General features: G+C 42.0%; 1 protein-coding gene across 1 annotated transcript; it reads left to right on the top strand.

Annotated features, from left to right (window-relative positions):
- Positions 1-11,783: 11,783 nt before the first annotated feature.
- Positions 11,784-23,709, top strand: LOC124619571. The gene is made up of 4 exons (XM_047146060.1): positions 11,784-11,927; positions 17,557-17,643; positions 18,550-18,608; positions 23,492-23,709. The coding sequence occupies exons 1-4, from the start codon at positions 11,882-11,884 to the stop codon at positions 23,612-23,614; spliced, it is 315 nt and encodes a 104-aa protein (XP_047002016.1). The 5' UTR covers positions 11,784-11,881; the 3' UTR covers positions 23,615-23,709.
- The last annotated feature ends 4,127 nt before the right edge of the window (positions 23,710-27,836 follow it).

The following is a 27,836-nucleotide window of genomic DNA, read 5'->3' on the forward strand; positions in this document are numbered from 1 at the left end:
ATCATACACAAATCTCCTAAAAAATCATCTGCGGCGTGCAATTAAATCAAAGCGACGTGGATTGCTGTCAGCAGGTGTCCTTTTGCAATATGACAATTCAAGGTCCCACACTACCCGCACAACAATTGCAACAATCACAGACTTGCATTTTGAGTGTCTTCCTCATCCACCATACTCACCAGACCTTGCCCCAAGTGATTTCCATATGTTTGAACCACTAAAAGACGCAATGGGAGGAAAGAAGTTCCGTTCTAATGAAGAGCTACGCCACGCGGTGCATGAGTGGTTGCGCGGACTACCAAAAGAATTTTTTTCTAAAGGAATTTATGCACTTTGTAAGCGCTGGAGGACTTGCATTGAGCGTGAGGGAGATTATGTTGAAAAGTGATACAGCTTTGTACCACTTATGCACAATAAATAATATTTTAAAAAAATATTTAAGGTTTTCATTTGACTCACCCTCGTTTACTAATGCGGTAAGCCACTGTTGGTGGCTGATCTTGATACAACTCCCTCAGTACCTCTAATCTCCACGGTTCTTTTCATATGCATTTCCTCTTCAAATCCCAATTGGACGGAGTTGAAAGTAAATTCTTACTAAACGGTGGGATAAGTTATCTTATCTCATGTGCAAATTTTCGGGCCGATTCCACAGTTTGCTGTGCACCGTCAAGTTGACGCTTTGTTTGAAATTTTGTTATCTTATGTCTTCCAATTCTGTAGCACTGTTCGACGCTATGCAACCATCCACTGCTTCTTTTGAAATCACGCGAAATTTCTAGGGCATAACGTAGCAGGTCACTAACATGCACATTCTGTACATTGTTCGTGGAGGTGTGTACCGTTGTGCAACTCAATGAAGGCACTTTGTTGCCGTACGCGTTTCGCTACATTTATTTGGGAAACATCATCAGTGGCCTGAAATACACGTTTCTTTTTATACATACAATAAACATATTATGTGATAAATATAATATGCTCAAATATTACATTTTGTCATGTTTTTCTCTTGTTTTTTTAGGTTAGATGCAATTTCCATAGCACAAGTTCCATATTGTGTTACTTGCGATTTCCAGCGCTGTTAACTCATTGTGTGTTCCTGGAGATGTATTTGTTGGTCTTCATACTCCAGCTGGCCGATTTCTGGCATTGTTTATAGACATTTTTCACATCGCATGTTTCACTTTCACTTTCCTTTGGTGATCAAAATATGTGTGATTTGGTGTTGTTGTGTGTTTGTCTGTCTTTTGTTTCAGTTGTGTTTGATGTTTTTCATTTGTTGTGTGTGTGTGTGTGTGTTAGAGATGGGTCGAACTCGTTCATTCCCGTGAAGTACTTCATTCATTTCACTCTTTGCCGTGAAGTGTTCAAATGAAGTAGTTCATTCATGAAGTACGGAAGCCTGGCGAAGTTGTCCAGTTCGCCGCTCAGCCGCGGCTACGCTCGCTTCGCCTCGCTCGTACAATAAAGCTTCGTAATACCTCATAATTTTACCAACAGATGGCCGAACTATGAAGTAACGTCCACGCAACTTTTTGCGTCTTACAGCGTCTGAGTTAACTTAAATACAGCATGGTCGAAGAGGACAAAGGAAAGATAAATAGAGAAACCTGTCACATATAAAGAAGGTATTACGTTTAACCTTGCTCGACATTTTCTCATGAAGCGCCAAAAAGAGTCTTCATCTGCCAAGTGAAATCTTATTTGTTGTATTTATGGACTAGGGCTACTAACGAAATTCAGTCCAATTTTATGTTCCTTTTAAAATTTAATCCAAAATAGAATGAGTATGTTTACCACTGTCACAAAGTCTATATACCTACGTTAAGTAATTATTCAGAAGTTTTCCTGTAGATTTTATTATTGTTGAGAATAATAACCCTCTAAATTCAAAACGTAAACTGTCACCTGTAGTCATTGGTACGATTTCAGGTAAAATCCCTCTTTATTTTATTCGGAAAGCAATTTTTGTGTCTGTTCACGCTTATACAATGGCTAGCAACTCGCGATCGCGTAGAAGTAGTGAAATTTTGGGTTTCTTTGCTGATTCAGGTGATGGGAAAGCAAAGTGCAACTGTTGTTGTCAGTGTATTTCACCGCGCGATTCGTCGACAGGCAGTAGAGGGAGGACTGAAGTGAAGGGAGAATGAGTGACGTAGCGCCAATGTAGTGGGAGAGGGAGAGAGGAAGAGAGTGAGTGAACGAACTAGAAAAAAAGTGTGGAGTGTGCTATCTGTGGAGAGTTTGAAGTACCAGTTCACTGAACTTGAGTGGTTAGTTCACACTTCACTGTAGTGAAGCGTTCATTTGAACGACTCATTCACGAGCTCCCCATCACTAGTGTGTGTGTGTTTGTTTGTGCACACGCTCGGACACGCTCGTGCGTGTATTCTGCTTTTTTTAAAAATAAATATGAGTTTATGTGTGTGTGTGTGTGTGTGTTAATTTTTTAAAATAAATATTAGTTTGTGTGTGTATGGAAGGGAGGGTGTTTTGCTGTGTGCAAATGGTTCTTTTTTTTTTTTAAAAAAAAGAAATGTGAGTTCATGTGTCTGTGCGTGTGTGTGTGTGTGGGAGGGGGGGCGGGGGAGAAGGCGAGAGAGAGAGAAGAGGGGAAGGAGATTCGTTCATTATTTATCCTGGTTACATTTCGGTTTGTTATTGTTTTGGTTGCTAGCATGATCAGGGAGTTATTGTTTATATGGATTTGGTCATTAAGTACCTTCTTTTCCATTTCAATGGCTCCTTGTATGTGAAAGTTTTCTTGCAATGTCAGGAGCTTTTTGTTGTGATTATTCACTCCGATAACTGTCATGTCACAATCCATGTTGGATGGTTCATGTCCATATTTTATCATGTGTTCAGCGAAGGTAGAATGTTTTCATATTTCCAACTTCTTATATGTTCTTTATATTTAGTTTTAAAGTTCCTGCTTGTCATCCCCAGATATACTGATTTACATTCTTGGCACTCTAGCTGGTATATACCTGCTCCTTGGTATTTATCTGGTTTTTCTGTTGTAAAGTAAATGTGATTGGTGTGTGTTTCGTGTTCTGTAAGGTATTTGTAATCCCTGTTTCTTTAGTATATTTGCTATCTTGTGTGTTGCTTTGTGTTTGTATGTAAGAGTGTACCATTTTCTTCTGTTATTCATGTCATGAGTGTTATTGCTTAGTGTTTTCGTGTGTGCTGTAGTGTCTGTGGGGTTTCGTGCTCTCTGTTTGTTTTGATTTTTCTTTAGTTGTGTTTTAATTGTTTGATTGAGTTTTTCCACTATATGGGTGCTGTATCCATTGTTAGTGGCTATGAGTTGTATTGTTTGTAACTCTCTTTTATAATTTTCTTTGCTGAGTGGGATGTTATTTAGCCTGTGTAACATGTGTAGTAGGGCCGCTAATTTTTGATTTTGTGGCTGTTTGGATGAAGTATGTGTGATTATTTCTGTGGCTGTTGGCTTTCTGAAGGTGTCAAATATGTGTTTATTGTTCTCTCTCTTTATTGTTATATCCAAGAAATGTATATGCTTTTGTGTTTCTTTCTCCTTGATAATTTGATTATTTTTATGTATGTTGTTTATATCTGTATGAAGTTTTTCAATTTTTTTCTCTTGGTTCATCTACCATACAGATTATTTCGTCCACATACCTGTAACCAGTAAAAAATTTTGTATCCTTTCTTTGTGATGACTGTATCAAAGATTGTGTTTTCTATGTGGTTGATGAATATGTTTACCAGTGTTCCTGAAATTGGGAATCCCACTGGGATCCCATCTTCTTGTAAGTAAAATTCCTTTTCAAATTGGAAGTAATTCTGGGATGTGATTGCTTTGAGGAATTTTGTTATTTTATTAATATTGTTTGCAGGTAGTTTTTTGTCTGTCAGTAAGTTTTCTTCAATTAGTTTTATTGTGTCTGCAGTGGGTAGTGATGTTTACACGTTCTCTATGTCAAAAGATTTGAGTGATGCTGTTTCTGGGATGCGTAAGTCTTTTATTTGTCTTATGAGTTCATTTGTGTTTTTCACTGTTCTGCTGCCTTTCGTTTCATAATGTTGCATTATGATTTTGTTCATGTGTTTTGCCACATGGTATGATGGTGCATTCATGAAATTAATAACAGGTCTCAATGGAATGTGTGGTTTGTGGACCCTGGGTTGGCTGCTGACTGTTGGTGCTTTTGGGTTCTTCTGTGTGATGTGTTGTTTTTGTTTCTCTGTTCATATGTGTCTGATATCTTTGAGGTTTTTTTATGTGTGTCTGGAAGCTTGCTGTTGGATCAGATTTTAGTTTTGTGATATTGTTAGAAGAGTTGAAATCTTTAGTTTTTTCTGTATATTATCCTTTATTGATCAGTACTGTGCTGCTCCCTTTATCAGCTCTTGTGACTATGATGTTGTTAGCTTGTAGTTTTGCTTTTAACTTCATAGTTGTGTTTTTTCTGTTTGAAGTTTATTATTTTGCTCTTTCTCTGACGTGGTGGTTATGTTATTTATTTATTTCTTCATTAGTTCTCGTGTTAGCCCAATATTTATAGTGTTATTTTCTTTTTTCTCTTCCTCTGTCAGGATGTTATCTGTTTCTACAATCAAGTTATATATATAGTGGTTATCTATTTTTGTACTGATGTTGTGTTTGAACCCTTTCTCTAAAAGCTGTGTTCCTTTCTCTGTTAATTCTGTATCTGTGAGATTTATTAATTTTGAATGAAATTTGTGGTGATGGATGTGTTGCACATTGTCATGCTGTTCTTTATGGTTATTTTTGTTAGTGAGTGTTCTAATTTTTCGTTTGTGTTCGTTGTGTGTGTGTTGCAATGTTCCTGCTGTGACGAGTTCAGTTTTCTTGTATTATGTTGATCAACACTGTTGGGTTGTTAATAAACGCTGATAACTCAAGCAGAAAGAACAGAACCCCAGAGACACTACAGCACACACGGAAACACAAAACAATAACACTCATGACATGAATAACAGAAGAAAATGGTACACTCTTACATACAAACACAAAGCAACACACAAGTTAGCAAATATACTAAAGAAACAGAGATTACAAATAGCTTACAGAACAAGAAACACACTCCAGTCACATTTACGAACAACAGAAAAACCAGACAAGTACCAAGGAGCAGGTATATAATAGCTAGAGTGCCTTGAATGTAAATCAGTATATCTGGGGATGACAAGCAAGAACTTTAAAACTAGCTGTAAAGAACATATAAGAAGTTGGAAATATGAAAGCAGGCAATCTACCTTCGCCGAACGCCTGATAAAACATGGACATGAACCATCCAACATGGACTGTGACACGACAGTTATCAGAGTGAATAATCTCAACAAAAAGCTCCTTACATTGCAAGAAAACTTTCAAATACAAAGAGCCATTGCAATGGAAAAGAAGATACTCTATGACCAAATCCATATAAACAATAACTCGCTGATCTTGCTAGACACCAAAACAATAACAAACCGAAATGTAACCAGGATATGTAATTAATGAATCTCCTTCCCCTCTACTCTCTCTTTCTCTCTCCCCCCCCCCCCCCCCCCCCCCAAACACACATATACAGACACACGTACGCATATTAAAAAAAAAAAAGAACCATTTGCACACTGCGAAACACACACACACACACACACACACACACACACACACAACAAATGAATAACATCAAACACAACAGAAACAAAAGACATACAAACATACAACACCGAAAACACACACATGTTGATCACCAAAGGAAAGTGAAAGTGAAACATGCGATGTGACAAATATCTATAAACAAAACCAGAAATCGGCCAGCTGGAGTATGAAGACGAACAAATAAATCTCCAGGAACACACATATGTGTTAACAGCGCTGGAAATCGTAAGTAACACCGAACGATACATTTACAATACGGAACTTGTGCTACAAAAGATGTTTCTAACCTAAAAAGCAAGGGAAAAACACGACAAAATGTAATATATCAGTAAATTACATCTCTCACATAGTATTTTATTGTATGTATAAAGAGAAACACGTATTTCAGGGCACTGATGAGGCTTTCCAATTAAACGAAGCGAAACGCGTATGGCAACAAACAAACTGCCTTCATTTGCGTAGACGATACATACCTCCACGAATTTAGAGCAACTAAAGGAAAAGACAGAAAACAGATAAAAATGACGACCTGTACGTTGTATCGAGGATCCTTGAAACACGTAAGGACCAGTTTCTGTAACAAGTGCGTTTTGCCTTCCATTGAATATCCTTAGTTTTTCGTATGCAATACACTGTCATATTTCTGCGAACTTATTAGAATCTTTACATAATTGTTACACTAGTATGTTGCGGATTATCCCGCTCATTGGACGACGCTTGCCCTTCCTATGTTTCACTTGAGACGGGATTTGCGGGCTCCCTGTCGGACAAGGATAATGAACTCAATTGACTGACACATGTTTCATTATCACTTTCACTTGTTAAGTACCTATCGTTATCATTGTACTCCTCATGTACATTGTCCGCACAGCCGAGCGCATACGTCACCACACATTTCATGGACTCAACTTGCAGAAATGCTAATATTTGGCCGGCCGGGGAGGCCGAGCGGTTCTAGGCGCTTCAGTCTGGAACCGCGCGACCGCTACGGTCGCAGGTTCGAATTCTGCCTCGGGCGTGGATGTGTGTGATGTCCTTAGGTTAGTTACGTTTAAGTAGTTCTAAGTTCTAGGGGACTGATGACCGCAGATGTTAAGTCCCATAGTGCTCAGAGCCAATTGAGCCATTTCTTTGGCTATTATTTCATTTGTCACTTCTTTCTCATTCTGGGACATTCCTTGTGTTCCTGTCTGACGAAATGAAAGCTTCGGCAACTGTTATTGCAGATATAATGCGTAGTTTTCCATTGCTCTACTTTGTATCAACACCGCTACCACTGGTACAGTGTTGTGACATACTTATCGGCTAAGCAGTTCAACTACGCTCCGTATCCTCGTGCTATGCTGACCACTGCATACATCCAGTCCCGCCCCCTGTTGCCATTAGCAGCCAATATTGTGTTTGCATGACTGACAATACACTGATCAGCCAGAACATTATGACCACTTACCTGGTAGCCAGTACGGCCAACTTAGGCACGGATAATAGCGGCGACGCGTCGTGGCTTGGAAGCAATGAAGCCCTGGTAGATCACTCAAGGGAGTTGGCACCACGTCTGCACACACGTCACCTAATTCCTATATGTTCCAGGCAGAAGTGCGATGAACTCTGCCTCTACGTTCAATCACGTCCCAGATGTGTTCGATCGGGTTCAGATCTGGCAAGCTGGGAGGCCAGCACATAAATTGGAACTCATCACTGTGTTCCTACACCGTTTCACCACACTCCTGGTCATCTGACATGGTGCATCACTTGCTTAAAAATGCCACGGACGTCGAGAAACATGATCGTCATGAAGAGGTGAGCCGTGCATGTCTCGCCGTCCCACCATTTGGTATTTTACACCCTGTTTTAGCGTTTTTCCATCTCACCACGTTGATTTAAATTACTGGCGTTACTGAGTTGCTGTTTTGCCTGACCGTCATCGGCGCTAGTAGCGCGTATCGATATATCCCCTCTGATAGGGATCTTTGCTCGGCTGCTGTTACTTCCCGGCTGTCATCTGTCGTGGAGTCAGTCGGACCGTGCGAGGAGGAGAGTTCACGGCGGCAGTTCGGGTCGTGAGTTGGGCCCTGGCAGTCAGTTGCAACGCGTCTGGAGCGCAGGCCGGGCCAGCCAGTCGCCGGCTTGCGGCAGCAGTAAGCCCTGCGTGGAAATCGCCCGCCCGACCATTGCTGCCACGCATCACTGAACCTGGGCCTGACTTTTGGTGGATTGTTGGTCGGTCGGTTGATTCGAGGACATCTCCGTGCGGCGCGGTCGACTGGGCCAGCTGGCGGTCTCTGCGCCGTGCCGGAGTCTGTCCGGAGCTGTCCAATCAGTACGATCATCGTCGCCCGCCGACCCAGGACGTGAAGGTTGAGTGGTTTTGAGCATTACGTTGTTGGTTCCGGCGTTGCTGTTGTGGAGGTTTTCCTGTGAGCCACAACGAGTGAAGTGTTCGAGATAGCCGCCGTCTGGTGGAAGTGATCAAATTAATTTACCCATAGTCAAGTACACCAGCGGAATTTTCTACCTTGTGGCCTTTAATGTTCTGGTTACCTGCCCTGACTGCTAACGTAGTTTTCAGGCAGTGTCATTTCCTCACCTGTTGTTGCTGTCCAACATGGTGTGTAGCTTTGGCAGCTCAGTTCACATACTCATTGGTTGGGGATAGTGATGCTTATTTTTTTTTGGGGAGGGGGGCCTTGAATTCTCGTGTACTCCGTCGTGGCAAGCAAGCGGTTAGTCGGTCGGTCCGTGGCTGTCCCTTGGTTGGGTTGCACTAATTAAATGTAGTTGGACTCACCACCTGCCTCGCCTAAGTGAAGGAGGGCAGACCGATCCACTGGAGACTCATGAGTGCCGTTCTCTTAATTATCCTTTTGGCAGTCTTAATGTTGTTGTAATTTAACTGTATTTTATATTTTTAATTTGGCAAGGTTAGTTGTGGGCCTTCAGCCCTGGAAACATGATCGCAGAGTTTCCTTCAGGTCCAAACGGTATCGCCCTCTCTGAAGGATTTTACAAGTTACTGTGGGCCTTTTGCCGTTGGTGTTGCAAAAAGGAAGTTTTTAAACTTAAGGTATTGTTTTACCGATTGCTGCAATATATATTTCTTCAACAATGAGATTTTCACTCTACAGCGGAGTGTGCGCTGATATGAAACTTCCTGGCAGATTAAAACTGTGTGCCGGACCGAGACTCGAACTCGGGACCTTTGCCTTTCGCGGGCAAGTGATCTACCAACTGAGCTACCCAAGCACGACTCACCCCCCGTCCTCACAGCTTTACTTCTGCCAGTACCTCGTCTCCTACCTTCCAAACTTTACAGGAGAGCTTCTGTAAAGTTTGGAAGGTAGGAGACGAGGTACTGGCAGAAGCAACGCCCTCGGCCCTTTCCAAAATCGTAATTACCTGCTAGCCCTGCGTGATTTAGTGGGCGTTTCAATGGGTGTACGTGATCTGCAACCGGTGTACGACTTTCCTTGGCTGTCACGGAGTCGCCATCAACTTGTGTCCGTCGCGCAGTACAGGTGTCAACGAGCTGTTCCCCTGGAAGAGGACAGATTGGCACCTTCCCATCGGCACGACGAAGAAGGTACCGGGATTCATCAGACCATGCTGTCCTCTGCCACTGCGACAACGTCCAGCGCCTATGGTCACGTGTCCATTTAAGTCGCAGTTGCCGATCTCGTGGTGCTAACATTGGCACATGCGTAGGTCATCGGTTGCGCAGGCATATCGCTAGAAGTGTTCTGTGCATTGTGTTTTCAGGCACACTTGTACTCTGCCAAGCATTAAAGTCTGATGTACCGGGTGATCAAAAAGTCAGTATACATTTGAAAACTGGATAAATCACGGAATAATGTAGATAGAGAGGTACAAATTGACACCCATGCTTGGAATGACATGGGGTTTTATTAGAACAAAAAAATACAAAAGTTCAAAAAGTGTCCGACAGATGGTGCTTCATCTGATCTGAATAGCAATAATTATCATAACAAAGTAAGACAAAGCAAAGATGATGTCCTTTACAGGAAATGCTCAATATGTCCACCATCATTCCTCAACAATAGCTGTAGTCGAGGAATAATGTTGTGGACGGCACTGTAAAGCATGTCCGGAGTTATGGTGAGGCATTGGCGTCGGATGTTGTCTTTCAGCATCCCTAGAGATGTCGGTCGATCACGATACACTTGCGACTTCTGGTAACCCCAAAGCCAATAATCGCACGGACTGAGTCTGGGGACCTGGGAGGCCAAGCATGACGAAAGTGGCGGCTGAGCACACGATCATCACCAAACGACGCGTGCAAGAGATCTTTCACGCGTCTAGCAGCATGGGGTGGAGCGCCATCCTGCATAAACATCGTACGTTCCAGCAGGTGTTTATCAGCCAGGCTGTGGATGATGCGATTCTGTAAAATATCAGCGTACCTCTCACCCATCACGGTAGCAGTTATAAAACCAGAATCACTCATTTCCTCGAAGAAAAAGGCCCGATAATGGTAGATGTGGTAAATGCAATCCATACCGTGACTTTCTCGTCGTGCAATGGAGTTTCCACGACAGTTCTAGGATTTTCGGTAGCCCAAATTCTGCAGTTGTGGGCGTTGACAGACCCTCGGAGCGTGAAATGAGGTTCGTCGGTCCACAACACGTTACTCAACCAATCGTCATCTTCCGCCATCTTTTGAAACGCAGACACCGCAAATGCCCTCCGCTTCACTAAATCGCCAGGTAACAGTTCATGATGCCGATGGATTTTGTACGGATAGCATCGGAGGGTACGCCTAAGTGCCAACCAAAAAGTAGTGTATGGAATGCCGGTGTGACGTGCAACTGCACGAGCGCTGACTTCCCCGTGCATAGACGAACCCGCTACAGTCTCCATTTCTTCCTGAACCGTCTCAGCAGCATTACGCCTTGCGCTCGGTCGGCCACTACGGGGTCTATCGTCTAAACAACCCGTGGCTTCGAACTTTGAAATCATTCTCGCCACAGCTGCATTTGTCAACGGACCTTTACCCGTTCGAATCCCCTTCCTATGGCGATCGTAACGCTGAACTAGCACATTCCCCCTTCTGAATATCAGCTTCACTAAATCGCCTTTTCAGGTAACGTCAACATGCTGCGACTGTTGGCGCATCTGATTCTCTCTCTCATTACAGCTCCTTTTATACACGATTGTCATGCGCAGTCACTGACGTTTTGCTGTCCAGCGCCATCTGTCGGACATTTTGTGAACTTTGTTTTTTTTTTTCTTGTTTCTAATAAAACCTCAATTCATTCCAAGCACGTGTGTCAATTTTTACCTCTCTATCTACATTATTTCGTGGTTTATTAAGTTTTCAAATTTATACTGACTTTTTGATCACCCGGTAAGTTGCGCCAAATTTCGCTTCGTGTTCTAACAGTCTACCCAGCCTACGGTGTCCGACATCTGTAATGAGGGGTGGTCACCCAACCCCACGACGTCTGGACGTTGTTTCACCTTGATTTTGCCACGTGTTCTAGATACTCCCCACAGCACTGCTCGAACACACGACAAGTCGGCAGTTTCCGAAATGCTCGTGCTTAGTCTGTAGGCCAGCACAATCTGCGTTCAGTCAGACTCAAGATACATCGCGCGCCTTCCCCATTCTACACACGGGCAGCATGCTTACTGATACTACATGCAACGTGCGCGTGTCTGACTAGGAGTCATTCCTTGAAAGATGACGCTGCTATCGCGTGGACGGGTTTACGTCAATAGCAGGTCGGTGGTCATAATATTCTGGCTGATCAGAGTATGTGGGGCGTCGAATGCCATAAACATCTTTGCCCTTTTGTGACCTTGCACTCCTTCCCAGTAACTACTTACGAGTTACGTGGATAGTGTCCAAGGCACGTTTGTCAGCCCGTATCGCAGTACTCGTGCAGGTAAAAACTTAACGTTTAGAAAAAAACTGTCTGAAACTATAATTTGTACACCGCATTCGTTATCAGGCTTATGTGCGTGTCCACGCTACACGCTTATGATAACGTCAAAGAATTTCGCTTCCTTTTCCTCGTTGGACAGTTATTAACTCTCATTTAAACGTGCTACTGATAATAAGAAGCAAGCAATAAGAAACTTGATGGAAATGCAGGTTGCAGGTGTTATCGCTACAGCTGATATTTTTTTTCCGCTTAAATTTGCATTCCGAAACAGTGGGCGCGTACTCGTACATAAAGGGTAACGTTGGCGACGCTCGTTGCAGACTTGTGACTATCAGTCGCCATGCAGAAGGCACTCTTCGCTGTCGTCGTGATCGCCGCCTGTGTCGGTAAGCGAGCAGTTCCAACAGCACGTAGTAACGTCTTGTGTGAGGTGAACCCACCTCCCTTTACACTAGAGTTGTACACACATCCTTGTTCTTTAAATGTGAGGAAAAAATTCAAGAATGATAAATTATCCTTAACTAAATATAGATTGAGTGATGAAGTGGGAATCAACTGTATGATGATAAACACTTCAGTTAAATTTTTTCTCCATTACATTAATTTACATTCACGCTTAACATGCAGCAACCCTTTTTGCGGCTACTCTGCGTGATTTCATCTCTAGAGCTGTCTGTTCCTCGGTTTTTGCTCTCTGTCGGAACAAACATTATTGTGACACGCGTTTTGCCCTTTCCTCATTTGAGATAAAAGAAAATTTCTGTCTGTGGCACCGTAGGGCAAATTTTATTAATCGTAAAGTAAGGAGGCGACTGAAAGGAGAATGAGAGAAGGATCACTTTAAAGTTATGCCAAACGAAGATAACACACACATCATTACTTAGGAAAGCAGGCGGGAAAAAGAGATTATTAGTCAGTTACTTCAGCATTGTAAGACAGGGAACCATCTGGAATTAAGTGCAACAAATAACTGAGGACGTAAGTTGCAAGTGCTATTCTTAGATGACGAGGTTGGCAAAGGAGAGGAATTCGTGGCTCGCCACTTGAAACCAGTCAGAAGGCTGAGGACTTAGTTCTTATGGAGAAAACCCGACGGACGATTACTTGAAGGGTTTTAAAGAACAATCTCAGTATTTTACTGTAGTTCATTTCATCTACAGCTGTGTTCGGTGAGAAGGAGGTGAAAATGACGTCTATCCTTAAAATAACTAGGCGATAGTAAAGTGGGGCAAGATTGCGCACTTGAGGTTTAAATAGCGATATACTGAAGGAAACGTCACAAATTACAATTATATTTTTACTGGCATTTCATCTGAATTTTGCCTCTTATATGACAGAGTCCGAAAGTCATAGAAACAATTTAAACTGTAATTCGCACTTAGTAAAAAAAGTTATGCAAATGCGCAGTCTTACCCGACCGTGGGGTAAGAGTGCGTTTCTAGTGGGGTAAATTTGCGCATTATTATCAAATGAGAAAAACATATGTGTCATTTAGTTCTTCGTCTTTTATTTAATTTATAGCGTACATAAACGTAATATACCTTGTTTCTCAACATATAACAGTTACTGTTGATACAATTTTTGACCTAATGTACAAATCTGGGCCTGTCATCATAAACATGCAAAAATATTCGTGTCCGACGAAAATATTTTTAACAGAGATCACAAGTGAAGTGTCCAGAACCTTTATAACAAGAGCAGGATTCATGCCACCACTCCTCGCACTTGAGACATTGAATCCATTCTTCTGTTGGTGGATTATTGTATATTTCAGTACAGCCTGGACAGTGAAAAGTTTATGAATTTTCGCTAGACGTATTTAAGTTTTGTTTTACTTTCTTTTTGTTTGCTTGATCAGAATCAAACAGTTTCCTCTTCGGTTTCTTTATTTCTTGTTTTGTTGATTGGGATTCCAGTTGCTTCTTGAATGGGGTCCCAGATACTATTTCTGACTTCTTTCCTTTCTTCTGTCTTTTATGGCAATCTTTTCTTCTTGGCTAAGGAAGTATGTCTTTTGGGGAAACGTAGGTACTTGGTCCTGGTTATGGTTCATTTGTAGCTGTCTCTGAACTTTGTCTCTGGAGAGATCCAGTTTCAACTGTGGATCCATCATTAAATTTGTCACTTTGGTCTGTAACAGTCGAAGGCAGGAAATCTTCCTCGGTGAATATCTGACGATCGATTGGCTAAATGCCACATATCTTGAACGCCTTTGTTGCCTACGTCACTGTGGCCGTCCTTTGATAAGCGTTTAGAAACAATTCAGCGATACTTTCTTGCGTAATTACATATGGTTAATGAGGCGAAATACCCTCAGACTTCAAGAAGAATATAACAATTCCAATCCCAAAGAAAGCAGGTGTTGAAAGATGTGAAAATTACCGAACTATCAGTTTAATAAGTCACAGCTGCTAAATACTAACGCGAATTCTTTACAGACGAATGGAAAAACTGATAGAAGCCGACCTCGGGGAAGATCAGTTTGGATTCCGTAGAAATGTTGGAACACGTGAGGCAATACTGACCCTACGACGTATCTTAGAAGAAAGATTAAGGAAAGGCAAACCTACGTTTCTAGCATTTGTAGACTTAGAGAAAGCTTTTGACAATGTTGATTGGAATACTCTCTTTCAAATTCTGAAGGTGGCAGGGGTAAAATACAGGGAGCGAAAGGCTATTTACAATTTGTACAGAAAGCAGATGGTAGTCATACGAGTCGAGGGGTATGAAAGGGAAGCAGTGGTTGGAAAGGGAGTGAGACAGGGTTGTAGCCTGTCCCCGATGTTATTTAATCTGTATATTGAGCAAGCAATAAAGGAAACAAAGGAAAAGTTCGGAGTAGGTATTAAAATCCATGGAGAAGAAATAAAAACTTTGAGGTTCGCCGATGACATTGTAATTCTGTCAGAGACAGCAAAGGACTTGGAAGAGCAGTTGAACGGAATGGACAGTGTCTTGAAAGGAGGGTATAAGATTAACATCAACAAAAGCAAAACTAGGATAATGCAATGTAGTCGAATTAAGTTGGGTGATGCTGAGGGAATTAGATTAGGAAATGAGGCACTTAAAGTAGTAAAGGAGTTTTGCTATTTGGGGAGCAAAATAACTGATGATGGTCGAAGTAGAGAGGATATAAAATGTAGACTGGCAATCACTCGCCACATTTGCGTCTGAACGTCGTTCTTAACTGCAGGGTGTTTAGCGATCTAGATTGCCTCCCTGTAGAGCCTTTCATAATATCCGCTTGTGGCCGCTAGTACGTGCGTCTCCTCGAAACGAATATGGTGGTTCCCTGGCTGGAAAGCATGCTCCTCAACAACTGATTGTTCCGTTTCTCCTCTTCTACAATTGCCCTTGTGCTCTTCCACACGTTTTCAATCGTAAGGAGGAGGGCCTAAAATTAAACGGTACATGGATGCCGGTGTTAAAGATGTGTACCGCCCGTCCACTACTGGGTGATGGCAACGGCGATCGACGGCAACGGACAGCGGCCAATTGCACTGACGTTTTCAAAACACGTGACGTCACGCCGCGGCACGGGAGCGCGCGGACTCGGAATTTAGCGGCAGTCAGTAGCGAGCCAGCGGGTGTGTTGGACCTTCCATCGAGCTACAGACCCCCTTGAAGATGTCTCCCGCAGACAGGGACGAAACGTTGGGAATTGACACAAAATTCATCAACCGACCACGGCATAACAGCCCAGAAATTATAAGGGACATGACATTTCCGCCCGTGAAAGTCTAGTGTAACTGTCGATCGCTTCACGTAACCCTTTTCAGTTCAGAGCGCAAAGTGACCACGTAGAAATGCCTCCCGCCAAGTATGTGCATCTGGTGAGAGATTTCGTCTGAAGCTATGCAGCCCACATAATATAAATGTCATGCGTTTCTTTCTTCAAGACAATTTTCAGACGCATTCTGCAGGGGCAATGAAGACGCCCCCAAAGCACTTTAGTTCTGAAGTGTTTGATCACCCACAATACAGGCCTTAATTGGCTCCTTGCGTTCGTCATCTTTGCACATATGAACCGCTGGCTACGAAGATATTTTGCCATAAACAACGAAAGGCAGACTAGCTTAGAGAATTGGCGGAAGGCACAGGCGGCTGCTTCCCGTGACGAGGCTCACCTCAACCTTTCGATACCAGCAATATTCTACTGTGTTTCTGTAAAATAGTTAACATATTTCTGTGACAACATTCAGATTTGATTTCATTAATGTAGAGGTACTTCGATACATCGATATGTGTATATTGCAATGATATCATTCTTATGTCTATTCTTTCTTTTGTCACTATGATCATTGACGTACTTGTAACTCTGATTTCTGGGCGCGTAAGCGTTTATTGGAGAGTCAAGCTTTGGTCGTCATGTTAAAAAGACGCAAATTGTAGTCAGTTTACGAAATGTGAACTTTAACAGCGAGGAAGATATTTTCGAGTATGTTTTATATTGTGAAGTGATGTTTTGGAACGAGTTACGTGATATTGCAACAAAAGTAATAAAAAAGAAGTGTAACTTAAATTCGGAGTGCTGATTACTTTTTTACATCACCATTGTCATAACTTTGCAAAAGTTTAATCTTCAAGAATGGTTTATGAAACACATCTATAAAACTTTTGAATATCGCAGAATAACACCTAGGCAACCTTGCATTCGAGCTTGGAATCATCACTACCTAGAATTTCGACGATTGAGCCATTAGTTCACAACGAGACCAGCGTGTGAAACACGAAAAGATGAGTGCCTAGTTTATCCATTATTTCAAGAAATTACTTTATTAACTGTGCTCTAATGACACCTGTCACATAATATAACTTTGTTGTTGCCCGAAAATGCAATATTTAGCATCGTGAGCAACTCTACAATCACAATTAATTTATGACCTTTGTTGTGGTAGGGTTGTTAGAACCCGAGCTACAGATCTTCGGATCTCGTATCGTTGAATACAGTCGAATGAGCATGCCTCATTTCGGCATTGCAGACGTGTTGCCCTTCCCAGTTTCAACAGGTTTCTGAATTCTTCGTAGCGTTCAGTGACCGTGTTTGACTTTACATACCTGTTGTTTAACGTTTCACGTAATTCTGCATTTTGCGCTGTTCGTGTAGGAATATGTTGTTGTTGAGCAAACTGAGCTTATCAATAAGTTTCTGAATTTTGCCTCCATTGTTGATTCACAGATTATTTAACACCACTCGGTTATTGGGGACTTTATTTTAGAGAGAGACGGTTAACATGATTAACGTTCCTACAAGTTGTGTGACGCAATTTGAGCTCTGAGCGCTGGGAGGAATAGACCATGGATGTTGCGGCGTCCAGTGAGAAGTCTGGAGGTCAAGTTTTACCGATATGTCACACACTGCTTCTCTTCTCTAGCGTATTTACATCTATAAGAATGTGACGGTATGCAGTGAGGTGTGTGGGGTGTAATGGAAGAACGCTCGTGTTGGTGAAACTGAATAATCTTCTTGTTGTGTACAAAGTGTGTACATTTACAACGATGTACTCGTATTACACGCGAGTGAATGTAATTTCTATAGATACGATGTTAATGCGCTAACTTTTTGCAGCTGATGGAACTATACTCACTTAGCTGGAAGGTCAAATGATAATGGTAAGTACAGGCATATCACTGAGTTGTCGCATCGTGAACCTTTTCAATCTGACAGTAAGAACTGTACTATCCTTTAGGTCTTTCCGACAAACCAAGTCTTTTTTTTGTGTGGTGTAAATCTGGAAATTTGTCGTAAGTTCTTATGGGACCAAACTGCTGAGGTCATCTGTCCCTAGGCTTACACGCTAATTAATCTAACTTAAACTGACTTACGCTCAGGGCAGAAGACACACTCATGCCCGAGGGAGCACTCGAAGCTCCGACTGGGGGAGTCGCGCGAACCGTGGCAAGGCGCCCTACACCGCGCGGCTACCCCGCGTGGCTCTGTCGTGTCAGATGAATAACATATAGAATATATATATATAACTCACATTTACACTATAACATTGTATCTTTTTGCAGGTGCCAGCTCTGCAGAAGTGACATGTTCTGATGAGTGCCTAGAGCTGGCAAAACAGGCTAATTCTGAACAAGACCCCTTTACGTGTGGTTTGTATATTACTCTTACATTTATCTGAACACCTGATGAGCGAAATGTTCTCAGTCAATTGAGAATAATAGCGTTCTAAAAGTTTCACGATTTTTGATGGCCATAATCTTTTCACTTCTTGATCACTCATGCATCTATCATTAAGGGCATCTGAATTTGTTGATTCTTACAAAAGTATCAAAAATTTAGTGTTAGGGTTTAAAAGTGCTTTTGATTTACCATTCTTAGAATGAAAAAGTATAAATGTTTACTTTATTTTAAATTTATATTCTATTTTTGATTGATGGTTATGTAAGTCTGCACACTTGGAATACTATTAATTAAAGAACACATGCACAATTACTGAAACGCAAGAAATGCCCTTGAAAGTATTCTTATAAATTGATGAGATACATATTTTGCAAAAGAGGAAAGTATTGACTCGTACGAAAGGAATATTTAAAACTTCGGCTATCGACAGGAAAAATTTAATGAAAATAAAATAAGCGCAACAACATATATCTACACATGTATTCCAGTCATTTAATGTGGTCATGAAACTTTAAAACCAATCACCATGATGAAGTATCAACATGTAATGAACACTCACTGTCATTTCAGTGTCCGATGTTTCACTGCGTTCTGTCATTTAGACTGCGATGGTAGGCAGCTTTTGATGCCCTCGTGGGTAGTATTGTTTGCAGTAGGAAATAATAGAAACAATTTTGTATTTTAATATTTGAACATGTGGGGCACTCGGTACTAGATAGCTGGACGGAATATTTTAGCCACTTCTCACTGCCATACTTGCTTTTGTTGGATTAATTATACTTCACGTCTGAAATTACTTTTAGTATTCTTACCTACGTACCATGTAACTGGCCTCAGCCAAATATCTTGTAAAACGTTTTGTTTTTCTTGGACAGATGACATAGTTGCTGAATATACGAATGCTGGCTGCGAAGACCATTGCCTGCTGTATCAGGTAAGATTAAGAAACGGACGAAATACCTGTAAATCTTTCTTCATGCAATAAAATACCAACAGCCGTATGTATTGTAGAAGTTGGTTCAAATGGTTCAAATGGCTCTGAGCACTATGGGACTTAACATCTGTGGTCATCAGTCCCCTAGAACTTACAACTACTTAAACCTAACTAACCTAAGGACATTGCACACCTCCATGCCCCATGCAGCATTCGAACCTGCGACCGTAGCGGTCACGCGGTTCCAGACTGAAGCGCCTAGAATCGCACGGCCACTCCGGCCGGCTTTTTATGAACTTCTTATGTGCTACCAGTTTCGGCATTACATTGATGCCATCTTGAGGCCCCATACGCCATAGTCGTCAAGTCGCTGTACACGGAAGGAGCCATATAACTGGATCCGTGAATCAAATCGTTATGCAACAACTCTTAGTGGGCAGGCTGTTGATAAATGATTGCATCAAGAAATACATGCCAGCCGTTGTCCCACATTCCATAATGGATCAACAAAGACGAAACAAATCTTTGTTGTGGAGCAGCACGAGAGTGGTAGGACTGGGTAGATTACATGCACAACGTTTTGTAATATATGTTACAAACCCCTTATAATATAAAATTCAAACTCGCAGCCAAACTGACGAATGAGATAAAAATTTAAGTTAAAAAAAAAGTTTCGTCACAAGTAAAGTTCTTGAACAGCATAATAACGTATAATAATTATTATACAAAATTTACTTAACTGTTTCACAGTGAATCAAATCAGTCAATACAAATTCCATTCAAAAAGAAACCATCGGTCAAAATAGATGTGCTCTTCCCAATATTAGCATTTGACCTTAGAGCACAGTGTTTGAACTGTGCAGTTCAAACACCAAACGATAATACACTGGCGGAAAAAAGAATCGCAACACCAAGAACGAGTTGCGCGACACGAACTAAAGGTTGTAGGCGAGTTTCTACATTTGAAAGATGACGTCTGTTGAAACTACTCAACAGTTGCACAACAGTAGTGCCACTATGACGATGCAAATCAGGTTTGCTTTAAATACACGCTTGAGTGGTCGTGAGAGTTGGTTACCTTAGAGACTGGACGTGGCGAATTGATGTTAGTTAGGAATGCCCTTCAGGCGACAAAGACACCCTTGTTAACACCTCACCGAATTTTAATGAGGCCATGCAACAGTGCTACGAGATGTGCTTCAGTTACACTGCAGAAAGACTTGGCAGGAATGTAGCCACTGTAAACGACTGCTGATAGAATGTTCGGCGTATGGCTCTGGGACATCGTACTGCATCTACAGCAACAATTTGAGCAGTAGTTTTCACCACAGTGACCAATGAACTGTTACACTCTGTGGTGTTCACCAGGTCTGTGCCATCGGCGGCGGAGGAACACAGACCTCTCCGTCGTTTTTGGGGAGGACCCGCTATTTCAGGTGTCCCAACTGTGAGGGCGCCGACACCGCCTTCAGGGTGTCTAACGAGCTGTTAGATGGTCACGGAGATCCTCTTCCTGTCGGCGGAGGCGGACACTGTCGTTGGGTCTTGGGACACGGAAGTGACAGGAGGCTCTCACGACAAGCCAGTAGAAGCCAGTTCTTATTAAGTGCAAGTTCACGACCATCGTCCGCGAGTGAGTTGCCGCCATTATGCACAAATGTACATCGGTACCGGCCATTGATCCCGCAACACAATACAGTATGGTCAGAAATCAGTTTCCGCGTGCTAATCGGTACTTCAAATGGTTGAAGTGGCTCTAAGCACTATGGGACTTAACATCTGATGTCATCAGTCCCCTAGACTTAGAACTACTTAAACTAACCTAAGGACATCACAAACAGCCATCCTCGAGGCAGGATTCGCACCTGCGACCATAGCAGCAGCGCAGTTCCGGACTGAAGCGCCTAGAACCACTCGGTCATAGGGCGCGGCTAATCCGTAATAATGTCGACGCGACACGACAACATGTATACCAAACGTTTCGTAAGGGAATCGTATTTTGTAACCTTAAAAGCAATTTCAGCTGCCCCTGTCTGGACTGGTCTCGTCATTTCTCATGATTTTTAGTATTTCAGCTATCTCTCGGTGCACTGTGTCTTAATTTATGGTTTGGACCATTCAATATTTTGTCCGTGATTAGGACTACTATATTATTAATGTGTCTTGACATGAACCAAGAAGAGTTCTTGCCAGTTTCTGAACTTTTTTTGGGGAGCAGTAAACGTTATTCATGTGCAACAAGCTACTCTTATTTAACGTGTTGTCTTGAACCAAAAGAGTGACATCAAATTTAGTAGGTACACAAATGCACACTGAACTCACTGTGGCATCTCTGACGATGGTTGGCAGAATGAAACAAATCTCTTCACTGCTTTATTAATTCACAGATGTGCAACCACACCGTATAATCACTGAGGCGAGTGCTTTTAACACAGTAGGGTCTTCCAAGTACTAAGCGGTATGCAGATCCACCAAATTGGACATGACGGCGCTATGATAATCTATCACATACGTAATACAAGGCCCACACGGGTGACTGACTCCGCTCTACTTGGATTGAAATGCACTCATCTTAAAGTTTACTGATCCCCTTTACGACAAGGTTGTGCACCCTCGTGACCACAGGCCTTCCATCCGGCAGTCCATGCGTGCTACCAGCGGTCCCGGCGTGTTCTCGCACTGCGCGGACCTGGCTCCTCCTGAGTCCCTAACCGAACTGGCGCACTCACACGACCCATAAAAACGACGACGTCGCCCAGAATACATCGCAACGGTTACTACGTATCGATAACCGCCGCTGCTGACACTAGCGGACAGGCAACGCTTTCGAAACGAGTGGCGCCAGCCAAGAGGAGAAGAAGACAAACAACAGCAACCATGCCAACTAAAGGATACGGTCTGGCCTCCAACAGAGGGCGGAAACCTACAAACAGCACCAACGCGAGCCGCAGCGCGGCTCACTATCTGATGGAGCATAAAACGTGATTCGTCTTAAAACGCCAACTGTCGCCTCTCAGTGTGACGTCCAGCTGTGGTATTGCCGCGCAAGTTCTGGCCTTCGTCGTCTATGAACAGCTGTCAGCATGGGTGCATGAACAAGGTGCCCACTGGGAAGGCAAATACGCAGCAACGTTCACTGGATAGTCATGGAGAAGACACTGCTATTAACCCAATGGTTCATCTGGACGGTCAGGTGCTCAACAGTTTGCACGCCTATTCGCCCAGACATATCTCCAATCCTGTCATCTATGTCCTGTGGTGTACCACAGTTGCCTCGGCGCGCCATTTGGATAGTGCAGTTTTCCTATGCACGGTGTACTTTACCCAAGGCACGTGAACAGTTTGCAAACTTAGCCATTTCTGATATGCTGCCGCTCTTAGTCAGAAAGCCAATGAGTATGCCCTTTTGGACGTCTGATAAATCGCACCGTTTCCGCATTATGACAACGACTGCACTGTATTCCGCGTCACTCCGACATGCTTTATATACCCCCACTCGTGCTGCCACCTGCCATCTGTGAGTGGTAACTGCACGTTGGCGTCGAACATAGGCGGTGGTCACATTAATGTGACTAGACCCTGTGACAGGTATGCACAGCAACTGTCAAATCTGACAACGTACTCTCTGTCGACGTCGCAAACCAGTGTGCGATTTGCAGGGGGGGGGGGGGGCGGGGTGGGGGGGATTTCCCCCACTCTGCATCAGACCATCCCCTGCTCTGGTTTTAGTTTATACATCCCAACCTGGGATGTTTATTTCCCACGCACTGCAGTAAGACTTTACGTATAATTTAAATTTGTGGAGCCGAACACTGAAAGTTTACTATTAATATGTTTGCTTATTAATTTTGAAAAGTGTTATGCAGTAGTTAATCATTCAAAACATTTAGAACTAAATGGCAGGACAATGTACGCCACATTTCCATAGCATGCCACAATCTTGCAAGACGTCGCCCCAGCGTAAACGAGGTTTACAGCCAGGTCTGTATTGTATGGTGGATGTGATGTGTTGCGTACGAAACTAAAACCTGCAATCAGATCCAAACGTCGTGGAAAACTATGAAGAGGTGTCATCCTGCAGCAAGATAACGCTCACCCACATTCTGCCAAACGGAGAGCCGGCGCAATAAAGGAGTTGAGATTCGAGGTGCTGGAACACCCAGCAAACAGTCCAGACCTGGCTCCAAGCGATTTTCACATGTTTGGACCCTTAACGGAAGCACTACAGGGAAGAAGATTTGAAACTGATGAAGACGTCATTGCTGCGGTGCAAAATTGGTTACAGATGCAACCGATAAACGTATTTTCTGATGAAATAAAAAAACTTGTAAAACTTCGGGAAAACTGCCATTGAAGTCCAGGTAGGTTACGTAGAAAAATAACGCATGTTTCAGTTTTCTGTCATCAGAATAAGTACAGCTTTTCACAAATGTGCCTTTAGTTTTTGAATTCTCCTCGTATACCTGTATGTAGATGATTTTGTAAATAAGCTTCACCTATAATGTACTTTTAAAGATACAATAAGGGATGGCTTTTCTGATAGTGCATACGCGTGAATAGTGAGTTTCGGCATTAACGTCTATTTATAAATAACTGTTTAACCATGGGTAACGCCACGGTCGAAGCTAGTAACATATATAATTATACTAACCTCATAAGTCATTCTCCCCCCTCCCCCCCCCCCCCCCCCCCCCCCGATGGTAAAAACACAAATCGTACACTGTCACAAACATATCCTAATAGCATGAATTCAAGGTGGTTTATTATCTACAATTTTTACGGTACATTAGCAGTAGTGTGATGTTAATCGTAAAATGTTATGTTGGTACCAAATTTGATTGACACAACGTAACCAAACAGTCATTTCTTCTCCTGCTCTCCAGTCTACGTCTGGTTCAACAGAGGAAGGCGGATCGGCTCGCATCAACGCGCGATCCCACTCGCGTAAATTGGCTGCACATCGTTCCAGACATGCTCCTCTGCACCGCCGCAGTAATCACCACTAGAGGCAGAAGTGGCTTGTATGATGTTTCTATAACTTGAGTAATATCAGCACCATATACAGAAATAATCTGCACAACAATTAAAGAACTTCCACAAATTACTTGTAAATTAACTATTTCCTTTCCTCACGATGTCTTGATTTATACTATTTGATTTAAGAAAGGCAATTTCACTGAAGGAGCTGCTCCTTTCACCTTTTTATTTACAGCCACATTAGCCGTACCAAGTACCATTTCTTCAACAGCAAAATATCGACGCTTTGACGCAAGTTCAGTCACAATGGACAGAGACAGTTTTTCTTTAACAACAACACTAGTTATCTGCTATTAATGTACCCTTTCACGGACTGGGAAGTATACTTACTAGTGACTGAATTTATTTACGGCGTTCATGGGAGTAGGCTGCACCACTTCTGTAAGCTCCTGACATCTGCTAGTAGACTGTGGCACCAGCTGTAATTTCTGTTTCTTGTGAAATATAGCATCTGGGGCAAAAACACGTTGTTTTAAAGACGTTTTGGGAATTTGCTTATAACCAATGTAGTTTGTCTATGGGACACCATAAAATTAATGTTTCTTATTTGGACTTTCTGAAGCATACCTGCCATCAACGCAGTGGTTTTAAAACGTTCATGGGGTATGTTTATCAGCTCTGGAAGCGTCTGACATCTCGTGCTAGTACTCTGTAGCAGGTATATAAAAAGTGCTGCGAAAATAACTTCTGTTTGTCACTATGGCTGTAACATGTGAAGCAGGAAGAAATTATTTCGCTTCTACAAAAGCGAAGTACATGTACCACAATAGTGTTCGATCCTAAATCACGAAAATAAAATTATCAAAAAATTAATGTATCAGTCGATATGAGACAAAAAAAAGATATCTCTGAGTCGCAACAATGCGTCACCAATTGTTAGATTACACAGGGCAAGTTAGTGCATTTATAATAAAGACAACATACAGAAATCAGAGAATTTTGACCTGGTTTTACACAATAACTATGCTTGTACACTGCAGGAATATTTTACAGTTTGGACTTTTACCGATGAAGATATGTAGATTTACAGATTTTTTTTACAGGGCGATGACGTTTCTTCCAGTTATGATAGTAATAATTTCATTCGTTACACATTCATCAGTTTACCTTGCTAAAAACAATGTCATATTAATTTACCTCATTGGTCTGTGTTCATTAGAACTTTCTGAAATTCAACATTAAGTAATTTGCTTTAATAACATGGTTATGTAAGACCACATTTAACACAGATGTTTACAATTTTCGCTCAGCAAACAGGTCAAATTTATGTTTCAGTGAAGTGTTCAGAAGGTTTTCGCTAAGATCTGTGTGATTTTAACGATCCTCTAGCAGTTTCTGTTGAAGTATATACAGTGATAATTAATTTTAACAGATTAAGTTTACATTTATGAAATGTGTTGAATTTGACGGACGGCCTCTCAGGTAAATGGATGGAGCAGGTGGTTGGTCTATTAGAGCTGTGTGCTGTTGGAACTGCCGATAATTTATCTCGTCTCAGTAGATTTAGCCGGATTATGACTAGTTGCCGTCACCATTCGCCATCAGCCGTAGAGTACATATAAGATTACACAAGGGCTTTCATAAATATACTGCATTTTTACAACATATTATTGCCTGAAAAAGAACATGTGCTATCACACCAAGTCACGTAGACACTGCACATGACATCATTAATTTATGTAATTCCTGGCACTGTCTATGCTAGAGTGAAGATTTTAGTCATCTGTATTTTAAATTGCGTCACACATATGCAGCGTGACACTTACTGTACTAAATGAAATAGTCATAACTTCGGAACGGTCTGCTTTAGGACGTTCAAACTGCACGGTTGGCCGCGGGGCATGATGGGAATTATTATGCGCATGCATGATTTGGTTTAGCGACGAAGCCCACTTTCAGTTGGATGGGTTCGTCAGCAAGCAAAATTGGTTGGCCCATGTGGGGGACTTAGAATTTACATTTCGCGATAGGGAGGTTTCTTCGTCCTCAACGGGTGAATGTTTGGTGTACAATGTTCAGTCATGGGATAGTTGGTGAAATATTGCTTGATGGCTCGATGACTACCGAACGGTACGTGAAGGTTTTGGAAGATAATTTAATCCCTTTTATCCAAAGTGACCCTGATTTCGACAAGACGTGGTTCATGCAAGACCGAGGTCGACCCTATCGAAGCGGGAGGGTGTTTGATGTTCTGGAGGAACACTTTGGGGACCGCATTCTGGCTCTGGGGTACCCAGAGGCCACTGGCGTGGGTCTCGATTGGCCGCCATATTCTCCGGATATGAACACATGTGACTCCTTTTTCTGTGGCTATATTAAAGACAAGGTGTACAGCAATAGCTCCAAAACCATTGCTGAGCTGAAAACAGCCTTTCAGGAGTTCATCGACAGCATCGATCTTCCGTCACTTCAACGAGTCGCGCAGAATTTCTCTACTCGTTTGCGCCACATCATCGCCAATGATGGCAGCCATATCGAACATGCCATAAGCGAAATCCCAATATCTGTAGTAACGTTTACATGTCGAATAAAGTGTGTGCAGCCGCAATTTGTAACTAATTTATGTTTTTTTTTCATATAGTTCAATAAATGTCACCCTGTAATTATGCGTTACGAATAGTTCGTTTCATGTTAACATGCATGCTCATGAGGACACGTACATAGATCAGGTGGTATGTTGTTATTCGGCCTCCCAAGGGCTGGCCGGGAAATTTGAGTTATTGTTGCTGGCGCTCTCCGAAAACAATTTGCCAATAATCACTTTAACCTCACTGCGCTTCGCCACCGTCTGCACACATCCATCACAGGCCGCGTCAGAAGTGTAGCTCACCATAATCACCACTATAAATAACACATTCACTGATATATCGGAACGGAATTCTCACATCCACAGTAATAATTTTATCCCTTGTCGTACTAACAGGGCGTGTTCGCTACTCGCCTATTACTGCCTGTTTAGCGCGTTTACAGTGTCCCGCTTCACTCACCCTCATAAAGTGGTCCAGATCGTTTACTGTTTAGTATCTTTCTAGTTCACTGTCTATATATATGTGGCCAAGCAGTAAGCAAAATCCTACATATGAACAATATTTACAACATTTACATACAATTTCGCGCTGTACACGGCGATCAGTTGTTATTCATATTTCTCTGTTACATTTGCTTCACAGAGGACATTAATGATCATCAAACTCATCACTTTAATCGGTATATTTTACGCCAGGTTTACATTTAATTTATGAGTTATTAATCATGGTCTTCGCTGGCGAAAGACAAGAATAACTTCATCTTGATATCCCCAAGAGTGCACACGCATTCGCTTGTGACCCTTTTACTCTCAGGTATTTACTTACAAACATAAACTGCCTACCACGGGCCAAGAAACTGCGACATAAAGTAATTCTTCTTATCAAAATTGTTCTAAGCATGGACCGTGCCCGTATTGCTGCTCTTCTATCAGTGTCATTTATGGGAAATAACTGCAGACCTCTGCACACAGCATTTTGGAGAAGTTCTTTTGAACAAGACACATCTCTTCATGGACCTCACATTAATTTCAGAACGAAAGAAAAAAATCACCTTGTCATATATATATATTTACAAGATATCTACAACTGCATCTCTGTAATATTATAGCGCTCTTTATCTAAGCCTCTCAAGTGTGTATCCTCTACTGAATACCCAAGACTCAAGTCCAAGCATACACTACAACCTATTATTTCCTACTTTTCATGGAACATTGATTTCTGCGGGGTAGGTAGTTTAAGTTACAGTCAAATCTATGACTTATTCTTAAACTTATTAAATGCAGCGTCCAGTGACGGCCATGGTTTCCCTGATCCTTCCTGTACTGTTACAAAAAAAATTTTAAAACTAAAGAGAGTTCTATTATATACATAATAAAAATATCTGGTCTACAAAGAATATTTATATATTAAGGTATATTTGTGCTACACCATTCCTTACTAGATTAGGTAAACTGTTCAAATGGAATAAAGTAAATCACTGAAAAAATACACTTTTAATAGCTAAGACTAAGTAGCCTTGATTGCTTAACTTTATATTTGGGCAATATCTCTTAAGATCCTGAAAGGGATATAGTTTTTTTTACTTTATTGGTGTTCAGTAAGGTCAACATGAAGCTGTTGCTATGTACGAGTAGTATTCGCAGAGCATGAAAAATTGGACCAA

Source organism: Schistocerca americana, chromosome 6 (assembly GCF_021461395.2).
Source record: "Schistocerca americana isolate TAMUIC-IGC-003095 chromosome 6, iqSchAmer2.1, whole genome shotgun sequence".
NCBI lineage: Eukaryota > Metazoa > Arthropoda > Insecta > Orthoptera > Acrididae > Schistocerca > Schistocerca americana.